Source organism: Micropterus dolomieu, linkage group LG02, assembly GCF_021292245.1.
Source record: "Micropterus dolomieu isolate WLL.071019.BEF.003 ecotype Adirondacks linkage group LG02, ASM2129224v1, whole genome shotgun sequence".
Lineage (NCBI taxonomy): Eukaryota > Metazoa > Chordata > Actinopteri > Centrarchiformes > Centrarchidae > Micropterus > Micropterus dolomieu.
In genome coordinates, this window is record NC_060151.1 from 24,204,069 (window position 1) to 24,228,280 (window position 24,212).

Sequence of the window (24,212 nt, forward strand, 5' to 3'; positions counted from 1 at the left end):
GTGGCCTCACAGGTTATTTGATTTTTTTTAAATTGTTGCCAATATTCCCTGGTTTTACGCCTAAAGAATACTACAACATTGTAAGACGTGAAAGCAAGACGTTTTCCTGTAATCCATTATGAAACAGTTCTTTAATGTTTTTTTAATGTCCTGGCTGTAAAACTGATTTTACGACTAATAAAATGCTTCAACATTTAAAATCTTCAAACTATCCCACTTGCATGTTCTCAGTAGTTGTAGGGAAATGGAGAGGAGAGGCTCTTCTGATCTTCAGCTATTTGTCTTGCTGGCACTAATGACCACAGTGCTGACCTGAAACCGGCTAATCAGCTCTTTCCCATGATGTTAATATCACAGCTCTCCAACCAAACAAGAGTTCAGCATATTTGTACAGATCACATTCAATCCTGAATCTGTAACTTAGTTGTTCAAATGAAGAACAAAGGCACTGGGGTGCACCTGTGTTGATTACATCTTGCTCATCTTGCCATAAATACTCTATGAGGCTGCTCTGAATCATAAAAAAGGCTGCTCTTCACTTACTGATTGGACAGGATTTTAAATAAAAATGATTTCTCAGCTTCAACAGTTCATTATTTGACAACTACTCAATCACTGGTTTCATTAAAAGCTGGAATTCCGCGGCTTGGAGTGAGCCGGTCTCTTAAACAGAGCCTATTACACATTCCTCCTGACATATTGTGCAATTCCTGCCTAAGTTATGCAACCACTCTGGAACCAAATTAAATGGTAGCGGGTGACTGAAAAAGGTTTAATTTCTTCAGAAGCATTCAGCAACTAGACAGTGTGTATTTTTTCAAGCTTGTTGAGCTTGTCATAAACTGCAACTTCTCTCTTCTGAGTTACCACCTGCAGGTATGTGGAGGTGGTGCTTTGCTTTAGACAGGAGTGGCTTTGTAGCAGAGTCAAGCACCCAGACAAACCCCTCAAAAATCAAACCCCCACCCCTCTTGTTCACCCCTGCACGGAGACACTGAATAAATAACATGCTGTTCGGCTTGCTCTGACCGGCGGGATAAACACTCAGTTGACTGTTTAATGTGTTTCTGGACTCTGTAGACAGCAGTTGTCCTATACACCTTGACCTTTGTCTCTGTTCTGCCCACCAAGTCCCTCCAGCACACACTCTTCCTCCTCCTCCTCATCTTTTACCACCCCCACCACCACCACCACCACCACACTAGCTATCTCTTTCATTTCAGCCCATGCAAAAGCTCAACTCTGCCCTGAGGCCAAATCCACTGCTCTTCGCTGTCCAAATCCCTTTGCCATGTGAGTGAAATAACAGCAAGGCCCTGAAAATAGCACTGGAACTGCCCTTCACACTCTCTCTTTACGTCGCCATCAACAGTCTGTATTTTTTAAATTTAAAGATCCTGATGTTCCATTTCCTTTCATTCCTCTCTTTCATGTTGTTTGGTCTGTCTGCACTTGTAAAACACAATGTTCTGACACCTTTTATGCTGATTTTGTTATTCCATTGTTTTATTATTGTGTATCTCATTAGGTTTATGCATGCTGTTTGCAGGAAGTTCAAACACATTTGAATGGGATTTGTCTTAGTTATTGATGAATCTCTACCGGATGGAAGACAAATGGACAGCCCGCGCATTTAACTGTAACTGGGGCTTTCACTGAAAATCATTGGTCACAGCATCACATATCACACCACCCAACCTAATCAATCTAGTGATGCCTGTAGCATGGGCTTAGCTGTCAGATCTCCATGTTCATTCCCCCCGCATGCTCCACGCATCTCTGTTCTTGTTTATCTCTCCTTGCACTCCCCGCTCCCTCCCTCTCTCAGCATAAATCTCTCATTCACAAATAGAGGCCAAAAGAGGCTCAGCTGATGTGATGAGATTATTATTTTTTTTCTGATTACAAATCATCCTCAGCTTAGATAGATAGAAAAACACAGCCACTCCCCCTCCGCCCCCTGTTGCATCCTCTTTCCTCTCCTCCCCCATTTGCTCTGGCTGCTCCCCTTTCTCCTAATATCGCCACCTTCTTTTGGACCTTGGCCCCTCCCCTCCACCCTCTACCCACCCATTTCTCTCCCTCACAGCTAGATCTAAGGACTTGCCTCATTCACTCCAGCAGCACAGGTTGTGAGAGAGGGGAGAAAGAGTGAAAGACAGAGAACAGGAGACGTAGGGGAGAATATTAGCAACTGCTGGAGAAGGAAATAATACAGAAGGTGAAAAAGAGAGAGTCTGTTCAATTTCTTATTTTTCTAAGAGAAGAAGGGAGCCAGGGTGGCAAGGCAGGAGAGAGAAGACAAGTCTTCAGAAGTGGGACTACCCAGCAGTGGGAGGTTTCTCCAGGGAGGTTTTAGGTGATCTTTGGCAGCAACCCCTCCTCTCCACTGGGAGTCAGACCCCCAGAATCCAGAGCCATGGAGCCCTCTGTGTCGACTGAGGTCGAGGGGGAGTCCAAGGAGAGAAAGAAGATCCACTTTGCTGTGCCGGCCTCTGTGCCCACCAACCTTGACCCTCGGCAAGTGGAGATGGTGAGCATGCGGTGGACGGATTGGTGTTTGACCCAAGGAAATATAAATTTTCTGTTTCTGGAGATTCTGTTTTAGCTTTATCTCTGACTTGTTTTTGTGTTTGACTTAAATAATATATTATATTTCTTACTTACTCATTTCCACTCTGCCTTTCACCCAGTCATTCAAAGGTGGGGTAGCATTGTTCAGTGTAGATATGAAGTGCTGTTCAATTACTGGCCAAATGTGTCCACTTTGGAACATTGCATCAGCATTTCTCTCTGCTTAATTTCATTTTTGACAAGTTCCTCATGTACAGCTGGGTCTGCCAAGTGCTTGAGAAATGATGATGACATTTCCCTCTCTGTTTCCTCATGAGACCAGTGCCTTGCTGTCTCATCTCATTTTGACCTGTTCAGCAATGTGACATTGACACGAAAGTTATCTTCTTGCACATGAAGCCATTTCACTCTTTTGTAACTCAGCAGCAACAAGAAGTCCGTAACATTTTGTTGATCAAGTAGCTGTCACTGTTAATAACTACTGTTTTTTTGTCTTTGGCTGCCTGCTGTGCTTATTTATAACAGAACAACTCTGATCTTTCTTTTTTGGCTCAAATGGTGGTGGCTCTTATTTTAGAGCAGGGGAAAGTGGGCCAAAGTAGGGACCGTTTGGTGCCGAGGTAGATCGAGGCCATTGGCTCATCCCTCCTGAGAGCTCGAGGAGAGATGGGGCGGGAAAGCAAGCGAGAGATGTGCTATATGAAGCTAAGTAGAGAGAGAAAGACACACAACCTAATCTCTAGGTTCACCTGTCTAGGGTCAGATCCCCCAGTAACTGTCCTTGTTTCACAGCTTGCATAAAAAAAGACTTTTAATGAAGTAGAGGGACCTGCAATCATGCTCCAGCTTTCCCCTGACTTATCATGATATACCCTGATAACAAGTTTGTTTCACGCTTTTTTCTTGAATCAAGTGTAATATACTGAGTTATAGAATAAATGACTTGCTAAAATTTAAATGTTTTGCAAGGCTTTACGAGACTTCCACCTACTTTTACACGTAAACACTTGCTCTCCTCCTCCCCCTCTTATTTCCTCTTTCTCTCATCGTGCTCTGATCTCTATAATCTGTTCCAAGTCAACCACAGGATATCAATCTACCATATGTTATTAAAAAAGAACTTCTCTCGCTTCCGTCTGTTTTGGGCAGGACCTTATTGCTCAATCACCTTATGGTCAAACAATGATCAGCTATATTTAGTCTGGTCGGCTGGCTCTCTTCCAGCAGGCCGGCCTTGGCCTTTACCTTCAGATAGGTTGTGTGTGCTAAAGCTTCTGTGACAGCATGGTGCTTCTGTTCGGGACGCCAGTTAATTCAAATGTAGATGTTTCAAGAGCATAAAAAATATATGCCTCAGTTTGGATACTCTAGAGGAATTGGTTGTTTGTATGTGATTGTGTGTGCAGGTGGATGAAAGCTGACTGTTACAAAAAAGCAACAAATGGAGAAGTATGGGAAACCCAAGGGTGTTCAGGGGAGGATGTGTTTATGTGTGTTTAAAAGCAGATAGCATCTACCCAGGCCTGATGGGAGTCTCCAGGGACGTGTGTGTGGGCAGGGGTAACGGTTAACGACTCTCATTTCATTCCCTTCCCCTCCCTCAGCAATTACTGTCGCCCACAAGTCCATCTTTGCTAATGAGTTGATATGACTATACCATTCTTTCACTCTTGTTACACAACCGGTTACTCCTTACTGCTCTTTCCGATGGCATTTAAACCCCAAAAAACGCTATTGACTAAACTGCTGTGGCCTTGTTACTATGGAGATGGGTTGCACAACTATGTCACCCAAAGCTCCCCCATAGTTGGCATCTAAAAGGTCAACTTTAATGGACAACTTTAATTACAAACATTTAACAGCACCAATGTAAACAACAATGTATGTGTGAATGCTCTTTGAAGGGTTGGGTATTAATGTTAGCTTCCATATCTCCTACTCAGTGAAATGTTGCACAATGTGGCAGCAGCTATTTGTAAATGCCTCTGAGGTGTAAGATATTCTCATCTGAAGTAATACTTTAATATATGCATGGTCTACCATAAAAAGCGGATTAACCAAATAACAAAAAATGTTCGTATTACCCCTATTAGTAATTAGCCATGCCGATTGTCATTTATTTATTAAGCCAGCCAAGTTTTGAGACATTTGTTAATTGAATCTTCTTCCGTACATTGAACGTGAACAGAATTTAGCTTGTGGGGCTTTTAAAAGTGACTTCTAAAATTATAAAAACCCTCTTTCAATTAACAATGTCTAGACTAGTCAGAATAATCCACCTCACTGTCAGCAGATTTTTACCAACTTCTGTCCTCAGTGGGTTCTGTGCATTATCCAAGGCAACCTGAATGTCGCTCGAACAAAATTTGGACCCAAGCGAAGCTTTCTCACTTCACTGACACTTATTCTGAGAGAATTTAAGTTAGTACTAGATTACATCACTGTGTAAGCCCTTCTAATTAAAGGCCTTCTTTCAATCCCTCGGGAGCCCAGAATTTTTCAAGAACACATTTGTCATCATAATATTTCCTTCCTTGTTTCCCAGTGCCAAGAAAGGATTCTCAGCATATCTGCAGCTATGTTCTGCCCTCCTATAGTATCTTCCTTAAATCCTCCTATCTCTTAAGTTGAGAGGTCAAGAGTCCAGTTGAGGTTGTCCGCAGCAACACAGAGAAAGCACATGGCTATGTTTACCATCCCTACCCCCACTCGACACACACCCACACACCAATCCTGCGTGTGTTACAAGTGATGTAGGGTAATGTGCATGATGGACAGAGATTAGGGTCATGGTGCAGATGCTGCATCCCTGATTCCCTCCAAGTCTGCCTCCCTGTGGCCTCAACACACAGACATCTCTCTATGTTTCTCCTTTCTCAACTCAACCTGATCTGGTCAGCTCATGTCGATCCTTTGAATTGACAGGAAACTCAGAATATGAAAGGGAATATCAAAGGAACGGGAAAGGGCATCAGATCAAAGCCATCCAATGGCAAACACTTCCACATTAATCTATATTAAACCTAAAGGGATGATGGAGGGCATGATTTAGGTTCCCCTGCCCTGCCCACTCTCTCTAGCCTATACCTCATCCTACCCGACCTACCTCCAAACCCCCTTATCATCCTCCCTAGTCCAGCCTCTGGGTTAAACGTCAAACAGCAACCTTTGATGCAGCATGTGTTTGTGGGTAAACATTAGCAGTTTGTCGGGATTGTCAACATGCACTCCTAGAAAGAACATGGAACAAAGGCTGCTGGGACTGGGCAAGAGGGTGCAGTGATCTTTCCCTTGCATGTGGGCAGTCAGTCATGTCACTGTAGTGTTGTGACTCAATTTGCCCAATGACGTGATTTGTGGGTTTAATCATAATGGATTTTTAAAAGTTGCCTGCACAAAGAGGTTTGTTGTTGTTTGTAGTGGCAAAAACTAATTTGGAAAGAAATTATAAAAAAATAAAAATTGCCTTGCTGGAAACCACAGATTGTAATTACAGTTTGGAAACAATCAATGGGTCCCTGTCTTCTGTAAGTTGCATATGTGTTTGTTACTCCCTCTTTTGACAGTCCAGGCGTTTTAATTAGTTAATGACTGTTCAAACATTTTCATGGCCTGTATCTGTCTACAGCAGCAAGTTTCCTTTCATGGTCATTTTCCACTCACACTATTTTAGCAGTATAGCTTCTGTGCACAAAAGCCTGTTTATTCCATATAATCATTTATATTTTATTCTGAAAAGCATAATAATAATTACCTGAAATTACCTATCATCTTATTTTGGCTCATGTACACATGGATGTGTGTAATGTTTTAAACACCTAAACATGAAGATTGAGCATAGGTAGGCCAATTTGTTGCCTCTTGACACTGTACACAGTGAGTTGAAAATGTGCCATAATGGCCGCTGCATCTCAGGCAGGCATGCATGGGGACTGTACAGAACCTGACGGAGGCATGCAATGCTGGAATGTGCCCTCTTAGCCTTTCATGGTCAGCAAATCCTCTATAGCCAGTTGGTGTCAGTTGGTATCCCTCTATGTCACTCACTTGTCACTTCAGGGATAATCAAACCAAGTCAGGCTATCGTCCAGGCATGAAGTGAAATAGCCCCCTAATGTGCATTCATACATCTCTTAACTGCATCTTTTTTTACTTCTGTGATAGCACCTGAAGCACTTCATCTTCTAACCCTGGCTGTAACAATAACAGCAGCAATCATATTTATGATGAGAGGAGAGGTAGAGTATTAGAAAGGCAATGGTGGTACAGCGGGGACAGAAATGGAGGTGGGGGATAAGGGCTCAACAGGATTTAGAGCTGACTTGTTACCAAATGTCGTCAGACATGAGTATGTTCATTACAACTGTGTCAGGCTCTGGACCGTGAACTGCAACTTTGAGCTGCCATCCTCCCTCCTGTTTTTACTTTTAGGGTCAGACGCTGGGGTCCTTTTCTCTCACCAAAGAGCCACAGGATGGTCAGACTGATGTAGGCATATTGACAGGAACACTGAGGCATGACTCAAAACAAATGGGATTGGTCTCGATCCCTGTTTCATCAACACAGCAAAGGCATGGCATTATGTTATTGCTGCTATGCCAGTTGTAATCTCTCTTTTTTTCATGTTTATCTGCCTGCAACTTAATGAGCTTGCACTGGGGCATAACAGGTCATCTTCAATATGTTTAGGGGAAATGGCCCAACGCAAAAACTAGGTTATGCACAAATATCACAGGAACAAATGGTTTGTCTTCCTGAAAAACAGCTAATATTTGGAATTGACGCAATCAGATGATAAATGAAGGTATTTTTAGATCTTTTGAACCATTTCATCTTAATGCTAACAAATCTTGATTACAATTTTAAGTGAAGTTGACAGTTTGGAGAGTTAGGTTTATAAATGCCTTTTGCTTCCAAGCAATGACATGTAAGCTACATAGCAACCATCAACAGTAACCTTCTTTTTTCATTTATCACCTCTGGGTACATATGACGTTGCAGATGAGTAACTATGTCTACTCTGTCCTTTGTTTGTACTGCCTGTTGACCTCTGGAACTCGTCAGTTGCACAATGTGACACCACTAAATTTGAGTGTATGAACAAGAAAAGCAGAATTATCCTAGTGTTTGCAGGCTGTTAGCCGTGGCATTGTCTTTGTGAAAGCTTTGATTGGCACCTCCCATGTTGCTGCCTCGCCCTGTGTGTTGCTCCAGTGTATGCTGTGGCCTGGCAGGTGGCTTCCTGTCACTCATCAGCCACTGGCACATTATCTTCATTGTGTTGTGATGGTAAACCCTTCTTCCAACAGTCTCCGGAACAGCAGGCCAAACAGCTACCAGCAGCTAATTACGTAAATGCTGGGGGGGTACTGTGAGACAAAGGAGGAGAGAGAGGGGATGGTTGTCTGAGTATGATGTCATTCTGCCAGTGGGTGCAACGTAATTATATTTCCTATTTTGGGGTCATTGGAGAGCCCCTCCAGATGCTATCCCCAGCCCATCTGTTTATTCAGTTAGCCAGTGGTCGGGCCAAAGGTCATTGCAAAAGTGTTACGTGAATGTTGAGAAGCAACATGCAGCAGCTTCTCAAACTTATGGGAATTCAATGATGTTGTTCATTTGAACAGGAATGAGCACACCATGCATATCTGACACACCTCTGACCTCACTGAGCTGGGGGTTGTAATTTGTGTAGCCATGTCCTTGACCCTCTTTGTAACAACTGGAAGCTAGACAAGCGGGTGTTACTCAGTGAAGCCTTGTTGAAGCTGCCCGGCAGCACTGTCTGTTAGTGATGACTGGGTATAGCCTAAATGTGTCTGACAGAACTGTTTGTCACATGATAGACCTGATCACTGGCCATTGGTTGTGCATTTGTCATGCTTATGGAAACATTTTGTCTGCCAGCTTTGTCAGGAAGGGACAGGATGGCCTATTCTTTGAAAAAAGAAAAGCACAGAACCTAAAAAAGTCAAATTCCATAAATTCCAGTGTGAATATGTTCATAAACAAAACAGGAGAAAGAGACGATGATGTCAATTAATCATGCTGATGATTAACATCTTGGAGCTCAAACACAGTCTGGTATGATATTGATGAGATTTGTGCCTCCCACCAACAAAAAAAATAGATATGCTATTCACACTAACCAGATAAGATACAGGCAACAATACCTTTTATCTTTGTATTTGTGTCCTTTGAATTTGCTAAACCTGTTTGAATTTCCAATTACCCATTGCCCTTGTATTATTAGCAAAAATGCATTAATGTTTTAGAGTTTAAATATTTTTGGAATGGTTAAACCTGCAAGGTTGATATTACTTTGTAATATACCATTTGTAATTAAACTTACAAAATATATCCAACAAACATATCCATAAAACAGGAAATATACAAACAGAAAAAAACGCTCATCTCATACTGAGAGGGATCATTTTTCACCTTATTGTGTTATTGAGCTCATTGCCAGATTGCACTTAGAGCACCACATGGGGTTGTGCCACTTCGTTTTGAAAGGCTCACTGGGGAAGCGGGTCGGTGGGGTCACGACAGCAGAGACAGGGAACAAAACTGCAGCAGACCACCTCTCAGAGCCGAGGTGAGTGGCCTCAAGTGGAGAGAGGTATTTAAAGAGAAAAATTGGAGGTGACAGAAAATGTTAGGGTGAATGATGCATGTGCTGCCCCATGGAGACGATTTTCTTCAATTAAAGAAATGAAGGAATAACAAACTAAAAATATCATTCATCTTCACTTCAGAAACAGTATTCTCAAGGGGAGCAGACACAAAATGTCACTGGCAAGGACTACACTACAACAATATGTCATATAAAAGTTTAATGGAAATTCGGAATGTATAGATGTTTGAGGACAGATGAATGGACAGGCTGATGGTGGAAGAAGGATGTTGTCTGTTAGGCTGGTCTGGGAGGATGTACAGAAGACTGGGAGGAGGGAGACTTGGTGTGGGGGTTCTGTCTCAGACGTGTTTTCACCCAAGCATATTACGGGCCCCCACACGGTACCTAGATGAGGTGTGCACTAGATTCAATAATAAGGGATAAAAGGGGCAGGGAAGAGAAGATGAAGGGAAGGGAAAGGGATGGTGGGTCGAGAAGTCCGAGACGAACAGAGCAGGGTGGGTAGACTAGGTATAGATAGGCTTGACAGGATTAGAGATGTGGTTGAGGCGTGGCCCTACTCCCGAACCTAGGTTAACAAGTTAACTTAATTTCAGAACAAATTTACTCCATATGCCTCCCATAGTTTTTGGCTGAACATTTTGAGTATGCTCCCATTGGTGTACCTTATGCCATGCACATACAAGTGCTTATTTCTGAATCATGTGGCAGCATGTGCCTGTGAGCAGATGCAATAACTGCAAATCAATCTTGTACAAATCCATATCCATCCATCCGGTGCTGGGTTACAGCTAGGCCATGAGGGAGAGAGGGAGAGTCAGAAAAGATTCATCTGGACCAGAGTGATGCTCCCACCTCTATCATAGGGAGTTGACACACATGCTACTGGACACAAGAGATGAAAGCTGACAGGGAAGGGGATCTGAAGTGTGATTCTCTCTGTGTTGTCTTCACGTCTTGGCGCTGATCTGCAAAGCTGACTCCCCTCGAGATGCACGACTGTTGCTATTAGAGCCTTTCTGTCTCATCCCACAGAGCCCCCCAGAGACCCCTGCAATCTAGTTTATACTGTACTGCTGCTGCTTTTTATAGGCCTGGCCATGAGAGCACCGGCTTAGAGGACGGCCTCTGGGGAGAAGACCTATATCAGCCGATCTGCTCCCAGGCTACGATGCAAGACTGTGCTGAGCCAACACACGCATACCTGCGCACACATACACACATGTGCAAAGTCAACATTTACCAATGACTCATGTACCCCACACAGCACAGAGGGAGGTATTGGAGTCCTGGCAACTTAACCTCCTTGTCTCCAATTACACTTGACGTGACAGACTTATAAAAATACAACTTGTTTGTGAGATTTTTATTTATAGCAAGTCTCTCAAAACATTACCTCCAAAGAGCTTTATTGAGGTGTAAAGAAATCATCAACAAATCAGTGGAAGTAGGAAATATAAAAGCATGACCGTTTAATAAAAACTTTCAGTAAATCTAGAGGTTTCTCTCTCTCTCAGCCTCCTCCATCTGTCACACAATGCAGAGTCAGCGCATTATTCAAATTCACTCATCAGCTTTAGACAAACTGATGCATCTCCTTTCTCTGCTACGATCCATCAGCCAATGTTTTTATTGAGATCAAAGCTCTGTGTGAAACCTACTGAGGTGTTGCTGTCTCTCGGGAAAGCCTACATGCGTAGACCTGTGGAACTGCTGAAAGGCCAGCGTAGCAGTCCACACAGAACCCCTCAGTAGCTCACAGCAGCTCAACCGATCTTGGTACAAAAACAATGGCTGCCAGTGGAGGAGAGGGTTTGGGAGATTGGGGGCAGGGGGTTTAGTGAAGTAGAAGAGGGAGGAGAGGAGGGATAAAGTGTAGCGGGAGTAATCTCACACGCTGTGCCCCAGTGTTGGCGTAAATGAGTAAGTCACATACATATTATGTAACATGAGGAGAGTGGGGTGGTTCTAAGGCTGGAAAATTACTAAAGCTTCCACAGTATGTGTTTATGTCGTGTGGCATTGCCGATGTCATACTGCAACACGTTACTGCCACCACCAGTGCCACCATCATTTTGTGTGTGAATGCAAATTATGTAAATACAAATGCATTTATGTACTTCATGGTTTTATTGTTCTAATGTAATTTCATCTACATTAGGACCTGCCTTATAATTTACCTGGGAGTTTGTCTGTTGTCTTTTTCCTGGCTCAGGAGGTCATGTCTTGGCATTTCACAAGACCACCATGATGATTACATGATGTCATTTGGAAGTCACCACACACACACGTACACACACGTACACACACACACACACACACACACACACACAAAGACACACACACACACTGTATGTGAGCACACATTCTGGTAAATAGATCATCTGATTATGCTTCTCAACGACCTCAATTATCCCACACAATCATTTTACCTTCCATTTATCTCACCGTTCCTCTTTTATCTCCATCTGAATAAATTAATCCGGACCCATTTTTAATCTTTCCCTCTTTGATTCTGCAACTGCCACCATGGCACCTGATCAGATGGGAAAAGCTTTGACCACTTTCGGGTTTTTGCTTTTCTTCCCTAGTTTTTACAGCAGAAATAGAAGATAATGGTACAAAGATCTTGGACATTACATACAACGCTTTGTACTTGATGTGTAGCAGAGAAATGTTTTTCTTCAGATGTTTATTGAAAAGAGCAAGCCCTGTGGATTTTTCCAGGGCTGTAGAACAATGCCCCCAACTTTGCCATCACTTTAACCAGAATAACAGAAAACAGAAGTAAAAGAAGAGGCGTGACAGCTATTTTGTGGTTTTATGACTAAGCTAGAAATTTTTTGTTTTTTTTGTTTTGTAAGCCATGATGATACAAATGTATGAACTAGAGTTAATCAGGTCCGCAGCTTTTCATTATCTATCAATCTAAAGATTATTGTCCTGATTAATCGATTATTGTGTATGAATTATGTCCATGAATTGTGAGAAAATAGTGAAAAATGTTCATCCAAGTTTCTCTCAGTCAAAGATTACCTCTTCAATTGTCTCGTCTGTTCTTACCAATAGTCTAAATAGATATACAGTTTACAACTTTACAAAATGGAGAAAAGCAGCAGATATTCACAATTGAGAAACCATAACTTGAGCCATAAACCAGCAGAACCATCGGGTCGTCACTAGTACTTTACTCACCATAACCTTGCAAATACACCTTACAAATACACTTTCTGCATGACTAGAATGAGGACCAATCCAGTGGTTTTCCCAGTTTAATGGCTTTTATGCCACAGGTCTTTGGCATAAGCTTGGTCATGGCAACATCTGGTGTCTGCTTTCTCTTGTGGTTCTATGTGTGACCCACCTCAGGCGGCCCTGCAAGGCTGGTAGCAGGTGTCAGGCTGGCAGAGGAAGTAGGGTTCACAGCAGCGTGGAGCCCCAGGCCTCCACACCTCGCCAGGGGGTGAGACAGAGGGGAGTCAAAGGAAGCCATGTGGATTCTCCCTGCCAATAAAGAGAGAACAAGATAGTTCAGTTGAGGAAAGAAAATGACAGACAAGTCAACAAACAAACTGATAATAATATGACTTTAGTTATGACGCGTTCTGGTGTTGGAGAGAAGAGGAGGGGAGAGAAGGGAGGGTTAATGTCACTGTCAAGGAATGAATGATGAACATGGAAGTAAACAGGATGGAGGAAGCAGAGGATCAAGTGAGATGGAAATTAAAGGTGAGGGAAAGACAAATTGTGTTAGGAATCCAGGGAAGACAGGAAAGCTGGACATTGCGTGTCAAGATTAAAATGTGTGTCTGGTTTCATAAGTGAGGCTGAAATCCACGCTCGATTCTTTCTGTGTTGTCGTGTTTGACAGCAGCATATTTCCACCACACGGCCCAGCAAGCCTCTGCTTTGGCAACATGTGCCTCACTGCCATGACGCACACCTCGCTAAACAAGATAGAGAGGAATCAAACACAAATACATCTCTCCGTATGGAGCAGTTTTACGCAAAATAGAGCCAGGCTACTTAACTCTCTTCCTGTGATGTTATGTGATGCCGTAAACAGCAGTGCCAAGGTTCATGTCATGGCCAAGGTTGGCTTGCTGGGACACTTTTCAATACCTTGTTTGTCTGACTTTATCCACTTAGTTGCACTGCTTTTATTCTCAGTGGACTTTATTTTATCCAACATTTTTCCAGAAGGTAGTTTTATAGAAGCCAACTATTAATCCGCTAGAATTGTGGGGAAATTAGTCAAACTGTTGAGCTCTACATGCAAAGGGCCCCACACACTCTGCTCAGGGTATTTCAGTATGATTATTAAAGTGAATATAGCACACCAGACTTATCTTTTGAACATCAAACAGTCACGTCCTGTTTGCTTGAGCGGTGCCGTGAAGAGCAGAGGCTGTTTTTAAAGTTCACTTTGTATTGGTTGTGTTGTGTTGGCAATGGATTCCAATTGTGAGAGGTTTTCCCGGTGTATGTAGCAAAACATCCACAGAAACACATCAAACAGCTCCTGCAGCATAATCAACTTCTCTTCATCACTGATAAATCTGTAGACTATTAGGCCTGGTCTTCAATCATAACATGCTTATCAGACTTCCCAAAGCAAGTTCCAAGGGTTTAAAAGCAAAAGATATTTAAAATTCACAATGATATAAATCAGAGAAAAGCCGTGATTTGGTAATGATTGATCAGTTATATAAAAAATACCACAAAACAGTTGTCCATAACTTTTCTGGATGCTGAGAATATTCCAAACTTATATTTTTGCCAGAAGGAGTGAGTGTTTTTGGTGGAGTATGACTTTATGAGGACTAAACTGAGTATCGGTATTAACAGTGTTGTCTAAAGAAATGCCAAACTGGGAGAGTGCAGCCCCACAGGCAGGGCATGATATAGGTGGGCTGGAGGGGCACAGCCGAGCATGTGTTCCTATAAAGACAAAGTGTTCACTATATAGAGTAACTTCTACTAAAGGTGACATGCAGACCTGCAGTCGACCTAGCTGTCTGCTCTTAGACCGACAGCGACCTGTGCTTAAGCCTCCAGGGAACAGTGTGTGGAGTCTGAGAGGGAGACTGGACAGGGGAGGGAAGTGTCTGGGCTGATTGCTTGAGCTTATTCAGTCCAAAATCCTTGTTTCCATGGTCCCTCTGTAAGGGTGCATTAGACCGTACATGGTACTCTTAGGTGATCTTACAATGTTGTATGTTGTATGAGGTATTTCAGTTCAAATAAAGTCCTGTATTAAAAGCGTTAACACTTCTTAAATGATGGATAATTTGAAACCTGGGCAACAAGCATCACTTTATTCTACACACCATGCCTGTCCCTGTTCACTGTATCTGCAATCAGAAAGTTACATAATGAGTCTTCCTCTGGTCTACTGACCCTGGAATGTGCACCAAGCGGACAGTGTTAAGTGTTGCTGTTAGCTTTTGAACCATCAGCCAAGTGGGCAGCCTCACTAATGATGTTAGCGAGGCCCCAGCATGCCCTTCACCAGCATGAACTGTCAAGATTTCCAATCTGATTGACAAGGCTTTGTGCTGAGCATTATTAATAATACAGTGTTGGCCAGTTTAATAATTTATTTATTTATGGCTGCCCTTTTTGTTTGTGTGTGTGTGTGTGTGTGTCTGTTTATAGATCCGGCGCAGGAGGCCCACGCCTGCCACGCTGTTCAGAGTAGCCGACCAATCATCTCCTGATGATGATCAGTCTACCCATCAGGTAAAGGTGAAGTCAAAACACTTTACTATAATAAGTGCATGCATTCTCAGCTGTCCTCCTCACAGTTTTTTCCATCCTATCCCATAAACTAAAAATAAATCTTACTATTTCATTGTTAAACAATACAATGCTGTGATTTTCTATTATTTACTGTCTGCTTTGTAAAAAAATATCAGCTCCTAACTGGTATTGACATTGTAATGTTATAACTTTTCAAACCTGTTGGATCCTCCATTGTGTCCTTCACCATAAACTCCTGTGGTGTGGTCAACCATTGTTCAAACCCATGAACTTTTTAATTAAAACGTTTGAACATTTTAAATTCCCTGAGCTTGAAGTTTCATTCTTGACCTTAGAAAAGTTCTCATTTGATGTAAAGGCGCAGCCATGAAAAACATGACATCTTGGGTTCGAACATGTCTCACAATATTGGCATCATCAGTTTTTATGTGATTTGTAAAACACTGCAAATGGCCATACCTTGCCTTCTTCTGAGAAGTTTTGTAACAAAGACATTTGTGCTCCTTTGTGTTTTTTCTAACTTTTAAAGATAGAAAAAACTTTCTTCCCTAGGATGTTCAAGCTTCACAGTGCAGAATGATGTAAGTGCAATAAAAGGCAGTTTTCACATTCATCTGCTGAAGTGAGAAAGTTTCTCATTGCTCACCTTCAATCTGAGACAAGCAGAGTTTAGTTCAGGAACTAGTTTGGAGCCAATTGTGGTATGGTATGCAACTTACAAGCGTGATGTGGAAACTTGAAGTGTCCAGTGCACATACAGTACACTGAGAATAGTAATATTTTTTCATTCCCAGCAAAGTATTTTTAAGTCTTGAAACATGTTTGGAAGGGATTTTAAACAATCAGAGGGGACGTTTCTCTCTCTCTGTTCGCAGTGGGTCGTAGGAGAGAACGGAGTGCTCAAACCAAAACGTGTCAATCCAAACGTGTATCAGCCTCCATCACTCAGAGGTAGGTGTGAGCAGTATTGATACTACAGGTGGTTGTGTGTTGTGATTCATCCTTGTGTTTAAGCCTTTTTGTTCTACCGTGCTTCGCTGCAGTCACTTCCCTCCTTACTTTACATGCTTCATGATAACAGGCAAAGGAAAAAAATGCATGTGACAGATGGGTAGATATGCATTTAAAGCCTTTATTTCTTTTTCTGTTTTTTGCTATGCATGCTCATGTGTGATATGAAAATAGGCGTGTTTCTATTTGTTTCTGTTCTTAGTATACACACTATGGCAGGGTCTGTATATCTGTGTGTGACAGAAAGAGAGAAAGAGAGAGATTAGAGTGTGACAGCTGTGAAACACTGAGTGTGAGTCTAGGAAAGTCTGGATCATCCAGGATTACAGTCAGTTGTGTATACAGACACACACACACACACACACACACACACATATAGGCATGATAGAAATACATACATGAACACAAATATGTACTTTCTTTTGTGTCTTTATAGATGTGGCTTCTTACTTGTTGCATCTGGTCGTTCAGAGCTTGTCAGCAGAGCTTCATTTAATGTGGATCTCTGTGTGTGTGTGTTGCATGTCGAGTGATGATATAATGAGCCAGGGAGCCTCGTTTCTGCTTTGGGAAATCTGTCCTTCATCAGCTCAGATGCAGAGAGTGAAAGAGAGAGGTACCTCTGTATAATTTCAAATTACATAACCTACCTCAAGCTAGAATTAGTGACCTGCCTCGGTGCCACGCTGTGTATCTGAGGGTGTGAAATAGAGAGAGGCCAAGGTGACACAGAGGAAGGGGGTGCTGAGGTAATATCACAAAAGAGAGGAGAGTGTATAGGGAGGGATAGAAAAGAGTGTGAGTCAGCACTGCCAAGCGAGAGCGCTAAGGAGGCCGGCCAGTAGAGAAAAGATGAGGTACACACAGATGGGAGAACAGGGTGAGAGAAAGGATAAAAACAACAGGCTCTACTGTAAAAATTAGTGTGGGATACAGCAGTTGCCTACTTGTCTGTCTGTCAGTGCATGTGTTTAATTGGCTTCGTGCATGTCTGGCATGTATTAAAAGGGCTGTGAGGCTTGATAAAAAACTGACAGTGTTGAAGCGTGGTAAAACCAAAACAACATATCCCTCTATCCCTGTGTCTGTGTCCATGTGTTTGGGTGGCCGTGTCCCTGTGTGTGTGTGTGTGTGTGTGCTGTGTTTACCTGCGTGTAGCTGTGCAGAAGATGGCTGAAGCACATATGCAGAACCTAGGTGTCTACCCCCCTTTGGAAGACCCTTGTGGGGAGGAGGATGAGGACCACTGGCAGGGACAGGAGGGAGAGGACACATCTCCCGCCAAAGCTGCTGGTGAGATTGTGTCAACTGGGTGGGACCACAACAGCAGCAGCGCTGCACACAGTGGCAGCAAGGACAACACTGTTGTTTTTGAAAAAAGAAAAGAAAATTACACCCTGAGACACTCTAACACTGCTAAAAACAGGTCTACTGACATAGTGCCTATGGCGTTGTTCAGGCCTGGCTTGGTTGTTTGGATTGGTGGTGTGTATTTTTCTTATCTGCTTAGGAAAATTGAAGATAAGATAAATGGTTTGATGTCACTGTGAGAAATTTCCAGCACAGCTACAATCAAATTCAATAGAACAAGAATTTCACCTTCATCAGAGTTGATGAAATCAGATTTGCTACTATGCTTTTACTTATTTCAAAGTTATTGGAAAACACAAATGTCCTGTACATACATCTTAAAACAAGGGGAAATCAGTCTATTAAAAGTAAAAATGACAGTCCTTTATTTGAAATAATGCAGTGGATGTCACAGTCTGGTGATATGCAAGGGTATCTAAAGGTGCATTTTTACCTTCGGGGTTGTGTGAATGGTCCAATTTGCCTTTTTCCTTTATATTTACCCTGATGATGTCTGCACACATTTCACATAGTTTGAGATACCAGGACTCCAGGGATTTTTCTCCCATTACAGCAGGATGCAGAAGCCTTCGTTGTTAATCCACCTAAACAGCGAGAAAAACATGTTGCCCAAGATAGATAATGTCTCACAACAAAACTTACCTTAAAATGTTTTATTTCTGTGTTATTATTATTTCACTGTGCCTAAGGGTTTCTATTTAGATGCATTACATATCACTCTGCCAATCACCTGACAATTACTTGAGAAAATCTCTACCATACTATAAACCTTACAACATTACAAGCAACAAGTTTCAAATTCTGACACCATCAAGTTTCCAGTTAAAAAAAGAAGTAAGAACATAATTACATTAGGCACGCAGTGCAAGATTACTGAAAACTAAAGGTAACGCATGCAGAGGTAAGAGGGTGAGAAATGACACCTGCATTCTGGTCAACCACAATATGATGATGTTCAGCCTCTGGTGGTTTCATTCATATCGTGAACATTTATATCCTTTGACCTACTCTGAAATAATTTGCTCCCACAACAAACGTGATGCAAAACTTAAAAATATATAAATATAACTATTTGGAACACGCAGTAACAGAGCTCTTCTCAGAGGAAAAGTCTACTGCAGTTTTCAGAGTAATGTAAGCTCCTCTTCGGGCTGACCGGCAGCACAGGTGAAGCTCTGTGTGTTCAGACACTGGCGTCATATTAGCTTGCTCTCTCTCGCCCCAAATCTGTCATAGGGTACACTGCAGCTGACTAAAGGCCTGGACCCAATACCTTTACCAGTCAGAGAGGCCAGACAGGATTAATAAGCACAGAGAGCAGGCTGTCTGTGCTGGACCTGCTCTGCTGATTCAAATCTTCCTCTGTTATTTTATATTTTAGTGCAGAGTATAAAACCTGTCCGACTGAGTTTGTGAGTTATGTGCTGCAACAAAATATTTGTGCAAGTTTGATCTCCAGCAAAACAAAAGTAAACAAATAGTACTAAAATCTCAAGTTATGCAAATTTTTTTGCATATACACTCCCTTATTAGTTTGTTTTATGCTGCAAAATTCATGGTTTTAAATATCCAATATATCATATGAGAACAGTGGCATTTCATTCAGAATAATTGTTCTGTCTGCTCAGATGACATGCCCTCTTAATAAATCCCTTTTGTAGAAGCTTGGTGAAACACAAAGTAGCCAAACAGGATGTTGAAAGATCGTGATTGGGTCCTTTGATTACAGTTCATCTGTTCTCTCAATCGAGCGACACAGTTTAGGTTCGGCGGTGTTATCATAGAAGGATAGCATAGAAAAAAAGTTATTTAATCAGTTAGCTGTTCAACATCTGATGAATACATACAGAGTGAGGTACATTCTGTTCAAGAATAGCACAAACAGTCTCCTTCTCAGTCTCATCCAGTGTGATTCTGTATTTCTGAAGTGGCTTTGCAGCTTAGAAAGGCACAGAAATTCATGTAAAATCAGAAACCAGAAAAATGACTTATTTTTTTCACATTTCTCTTCAGCCCATCTTTTCAAATACTTGCACATTCCTGAATTGATTATCCACCAATCTATATGCTTCTCAATAACACTTAAGCAACCATGACAAGAAACAAACATCTTCAATAGTATTACACAACTTTGTCTTTAAGTACAGAAAGAAAATCTGTCAGGGCTGCAACTAACTATAATTTTCATTATTAATTAATCCAACAGTTACTTTCTAGAATAATCGATTAATCGTTTGTTCTATAAAATGTCAGAAAATGTTGTCAGTTACTGACCTGTGGTCCAGAACTTAAACATGTTCAGTTTACTTTCATAGAAAAACTAGCAAATACACACATTTGACAGGCTTGAAGAAGGGAAATTTTGGCATGTAGCATAAAAATTACTTAAACAATCAATGAATTATCAAAATAGTTGCATAATATATTTGTCAAGCTACTAATCAATTAATCGACTAAGTGTTTCAGCTTTACTGTCAATAGTGTTTGCCTGCCAACCAGGCCACACAGTTTCACACCAACAGCACTCCACATGATGCTTATCAAACACTGATATCAATGATTACAGTTACCCAAAGCAAAACTTGGTTTTGTGAATTTAAAGCTTCTTTTGACATCAGTCTTTGTCTCCTCAGATCACCATGAGATGGCGACCACTGAGCAGTCAGTGACATTTTCCAGCGTGAGAGAGACGGCCATGCAGATCCAAGCAGCACAGGAGGAGGAGGAGGAGGAAGAGGAGGAGGAGGAGGAAGAGGAGGAGGAGGGGGGTGACAAGATCAAGGAAACGACAGAGGAGAACAGTCGAGGGAGTAACTGAGAAAGAGAGAAAGAGGGGCAAACATTTGGAGGGAAGAACTGGAGAGTGTGAAGGTGTTTTTTTTTAAATGTTTAAAATTTGAAGAACGCAGAAGAGGTGAGGAAATAGATGTTCTGTTTTGTGGATGTGGAAACTGAGTGAGGGACGAGAGCAGTGGGCCGACTGAATGAAAGATACGTCCTTGAAATCCAATATGTGAGTTAGCAAAGACTTCTGCAGTGGATTAAAGAGAGCACAGAGAGGGAGTTTGTGTAGTAGCGGTCAGCTCTTATGAGCAGGTGAGGAATGATCTACTGACAGAGCAGACTACAGACGCCACTTTGGCCACAATGTCCCTTTGTTTGTAATGAGAGTGGAGGGGCCAAGGTCAACATGACCAAATACCCTGTAAGACCAGTTCTCCCTCTACCTTGATTCTTCTGCACAAAGCTAAATGTTCCTTTAAAGAGGACAATACTTACAAAATAACTCACACACATGTCTCTTGGGCACATTGTTAACACAGACTGTAAAAATGTTTAAATATGTGTGGTATATGTTCCACTTTATTTTGAAACCTCTGTTCACGCCATCATTCTGATTTGCAGCATATTAAATGTTTGTATGTACTGCCACCTTGTGGTAGGAAATATGAACAGGTTTAAAGTGATACTCCAGCCAACATCCATCTTGCATCCAAGCACCTAAATTTATAGTTCTTAATATTTTTATGTATTGAAATCAAGTTTTAATGCTGTTTATGATAAAACATTATTTCACCAATACCCATGTAATGTATTCACATTCTGTTATTGCATCTCTATGCAGTAGTTCTCATTGTTAGTGACAGTCTGCCATTCCCATGTGGGATTCAAATTGCCTACCTAAGCAGAAGGGATGCACAACATGATGCATCATGTAATCTGGAATTACTTTAAACAACTTCATCTCATTGATATCAATGATAATCTTTTGGATAATAACTGTAACCTCTTGAAAGCAGGATAGGTGACTATTGGCAGTTTAATTTATACTTAGTAATATTTTCCAAAAAGTCAATCCAGAGCCAGTGAGTCTATAATAAAAATATTGTTTGCAGTGGAGCATCACTTTATGTATGACTCAACAATAAGCACCAACATGTTTGTCTATAATTGTGTTAAATCCATGAGAAAGTGAGTGTGTGTGTGTGTGTGTGTGTGTGTGGTTATTTCGTACCACACTTTTCATATTTGGGTATACTTAAAATGAATCTTTAAAGGGCAAAGCTACCTCTAATTTGTCTGAAATACCGAACCCAACCATTACCATCACACGTCTGAACGTGATTCATTGTGAACTGAGCTCATGTTAAGGAAACAAACAATGTAATTTAAAATTTTCTCCAATACCGTTGACTCATTTTGGGATGTTAACACTTTTCTATTGTCATCTTTGGAATCGTTCACTCATGATTTGTATTCCATGGATCTGTTGTAAGAGCTATTTTTCTAAGCTAACATTCAGTGTATTTGTAGCTCAGCTCTGTCCTGTCTCTAGTGTCTATGTCCAGCTCACAAGCCTGCATATAGGATGCAACACAGACAGCTTAAAACCAGACACTGCAGTTACTGTATGACTGACATTTGAGCAAAATGGTCACTACACAAACTTTCTGTAGTCTTTTTATCAGAGCTATTCACTTTGTCCCTTTTTATTGGGAGTCAACAACGATTTTCAAATGTTTTAGTCAGCATCTATTGAATTTAACTAACAGTTTAACCGAAGATACAAGATCTGGTGTATAAGTGGGTTTAAAGTTGTGCCACAGAATGAATACATCATGCTGTTTGTATCACCAGGGGTGTGATTTGTATATCAAAACTGTGTGAAACTTTTTCAACCTCTGACCTGAGACAAATTGTGGGATGACTGGATGAGCAGGTTGTGTGTGGTGAGGCTCTGCAGCCGACGCTGTCCTCCCTCCTTCGCTCTCTGTCCACCTCTCCTCTCCTCCTGGGTCAGAAGAAAACAACCACAGGAAGACATGTATGAACTCTTATGCTTATTCTGTCTTTATTTTTATTTCTATTTTCTTGTTTCTCAATGTGATGTGGTTGTTTTAAAGTGAGCAACACTATGATATCAAAATAAATAGCTTTTCCTTTTCTCCTTTAAACTGATCTGTATCTGTGTGTGTGTGTGTGTGTGTGTGTGCGTGTGTGTGTGTGTGTGTGTGTGTGTGTGTGTGACAACAAACAAAAAACATTAACCTAATGCTATTCTCAGAAGATATCCAAATCTTTATTAAAGCTGGGACAGAGTTCGAATGAAATGATTAAATGAATACCTGTGTGTCTAACTGCCTTCCTGAGCTCACTCTTTCCCTTCACTCACTGCGCATGAAAATGTGTTTTGGGGGAGTGGCTTTGGAGCGAGACGTGGGCGTTAGTAGGGGTGGGATGTTTTCGGTTCAATACTGTAAAATTTTAGCTGTCTCTTTCTGGTTTCTCCAAAGTTGCTAACCAAAGCTTTAAGGCTTTTTTAAATGCGATATTCTATTTTCTAACGAAACCGGAAGTACAATACATTTTATCATCTTGTATTGTTTGACACAGCTGGCGGGAGTATCGTGACCAAATTGATTCGAGACATTGATAGCATATCTTTCTACCGCACTTAGGCTTTGAAATAAAGTTACTGTTTGAGTGTAATATTTCTGGTCCCGTAAAACAATGCATATTATGTATATAGGCCTAGCTATCGGTTTAGCTTTATTTTGAACGTCCTCACCGGAAGTTTTAGTGTTGTTATAGTAGTTATAGTGCTTTTTCTTACTCTTGGTGAAGTTGACGTTTGGCATTGGGAGCTTTTTAATTCCTGACTGTGCTGCCATCCGGTGGGAAAGTGAGAAATATACAAAAGTCTGTTATATATTACAGGTTTTTTTATTCCCCTGCATGCAGCTCAAAGTAGCCTAATCTCAGCAGATCAGTGGTGTACAGTCCACCAGTAGGCTACATTTACTCAAGCCTACTGTGCTTAAGTAAAAATTTTAAGTACCTGTGCTTTACTTGAGTATTTTCTTTTCATGCCTCTTTCTATTTCTACTCTGCTGCATCTCAAGGGGAAATATTGTACCTTTTATTTTAGCCTACTACATTTATCTAACAGCTTTGGTATTTAGGCCTACTTTACAAATTATTCTTGTTACCCACAAAAATTAAGATTTTCTAAGACATGATGTTTTGTTATAAATTAAACTACCCAGCGGTTTATACAAGTACAGGACTTTTCACACGGGAAGCGATTTACGCGCCTGCATTCATTTTCAATGAGCGTGTAGGATGGGAGGCGCGAGCATTAAGCGTTCCATAGCGGAGTGTCGCTTCCCGTGTGAAAAGGCCTTACAGCTGAAACGATTAGTCGGATGACAGAAAATGTTTAAGTAATTTTTCATTCAAAAACATTTCATTGTTCCAGCTTCACAAATGTGTAGATTGGCCGCATTTCTTTTTAATAATTTGAATGTAGTGTTATAATGTAGAGGTTTGGACAAGTATTATGAAGGTGTCACTTTGTGCTGTGTAATTGTGATGACATTTTTAATTTTCAGAACATTTTACAAAGAATCAATCGGGAAATGGAGAAATCATCAGCGGAGGAATTCATAATGAAAATAGTCATTACTTCAAAATGAGCTCCTCCCCAACAACTAGGCTACAGCAGTAAATTAAAAATAACAATTTAATGATATAATAAATACTATAACACGGGAATCTTTTCTACACTGAGTACATTTTCCTGATTATACTTTTACTTAAGTAAACTAAGCAGTAATTTGTAACAGAGTATTTTTACAGTGTGGTATTTGTGCTTTTACTTAAGTAAAGATCTAAATACTTCGTCCACCACTGGGTTCTTCTGGCAGCAGCACAGCGTCTCTCGTAGGTATGAGTGAGATGGTTGGCTATGGAGTGTCTCTGTTGCTCTTATTATTGTCCCCGCCAACCGTCACATGAGAAAGTCTGATACTTTCCTCCAAGTGTTTATAGAGGTTTATTTCCGTCTTAGATT

The 24,212-nt window shown here is 41.3% G+C and overlaps 1 protein-coding gene across 2 annotated transcripts; it reads left to right on the forward strand.

The window, feature by feature from the left end:
• The first annotated feature begins 2,133 nt into the window (after positions 1-2,133).
• ppp1r1b (protein phosphatase 1, regulatory (inhibitor) subunit 1B) lies at positions 2,134-22,311 on the forward strand. Of its 2 annotated transcripts, none has more exons than XM_046043594.1 (5): positions 2,134-2,533; positions 14,873-14,962; positions 15,853-15,928; positions 17,147-17,281; positions 19,993-22,311. In XM_046043594.1, the coding sequence occupies exons 1-5, from the start codon at positions 2,420-2,422 to the stop codon at positions 20,175-20,177; spliced, it is 600 nt and encodes a 199-aa protein (XP_045899550.1). In that variant the 5' UTR covers positions 2,134-2,419; the 3' UTR covers positions 20,178-22,311. The 2 variants fall into 2 exon arrangements, with proteins under 2 accessions (XP_045899550.1, XP_045899551.1); XM_046043595.1 differs by having other exon boundaries at positions 14,873-14,956.
• Positions 22,312-24,212: the final 1,901 nt, after the last annotated feature.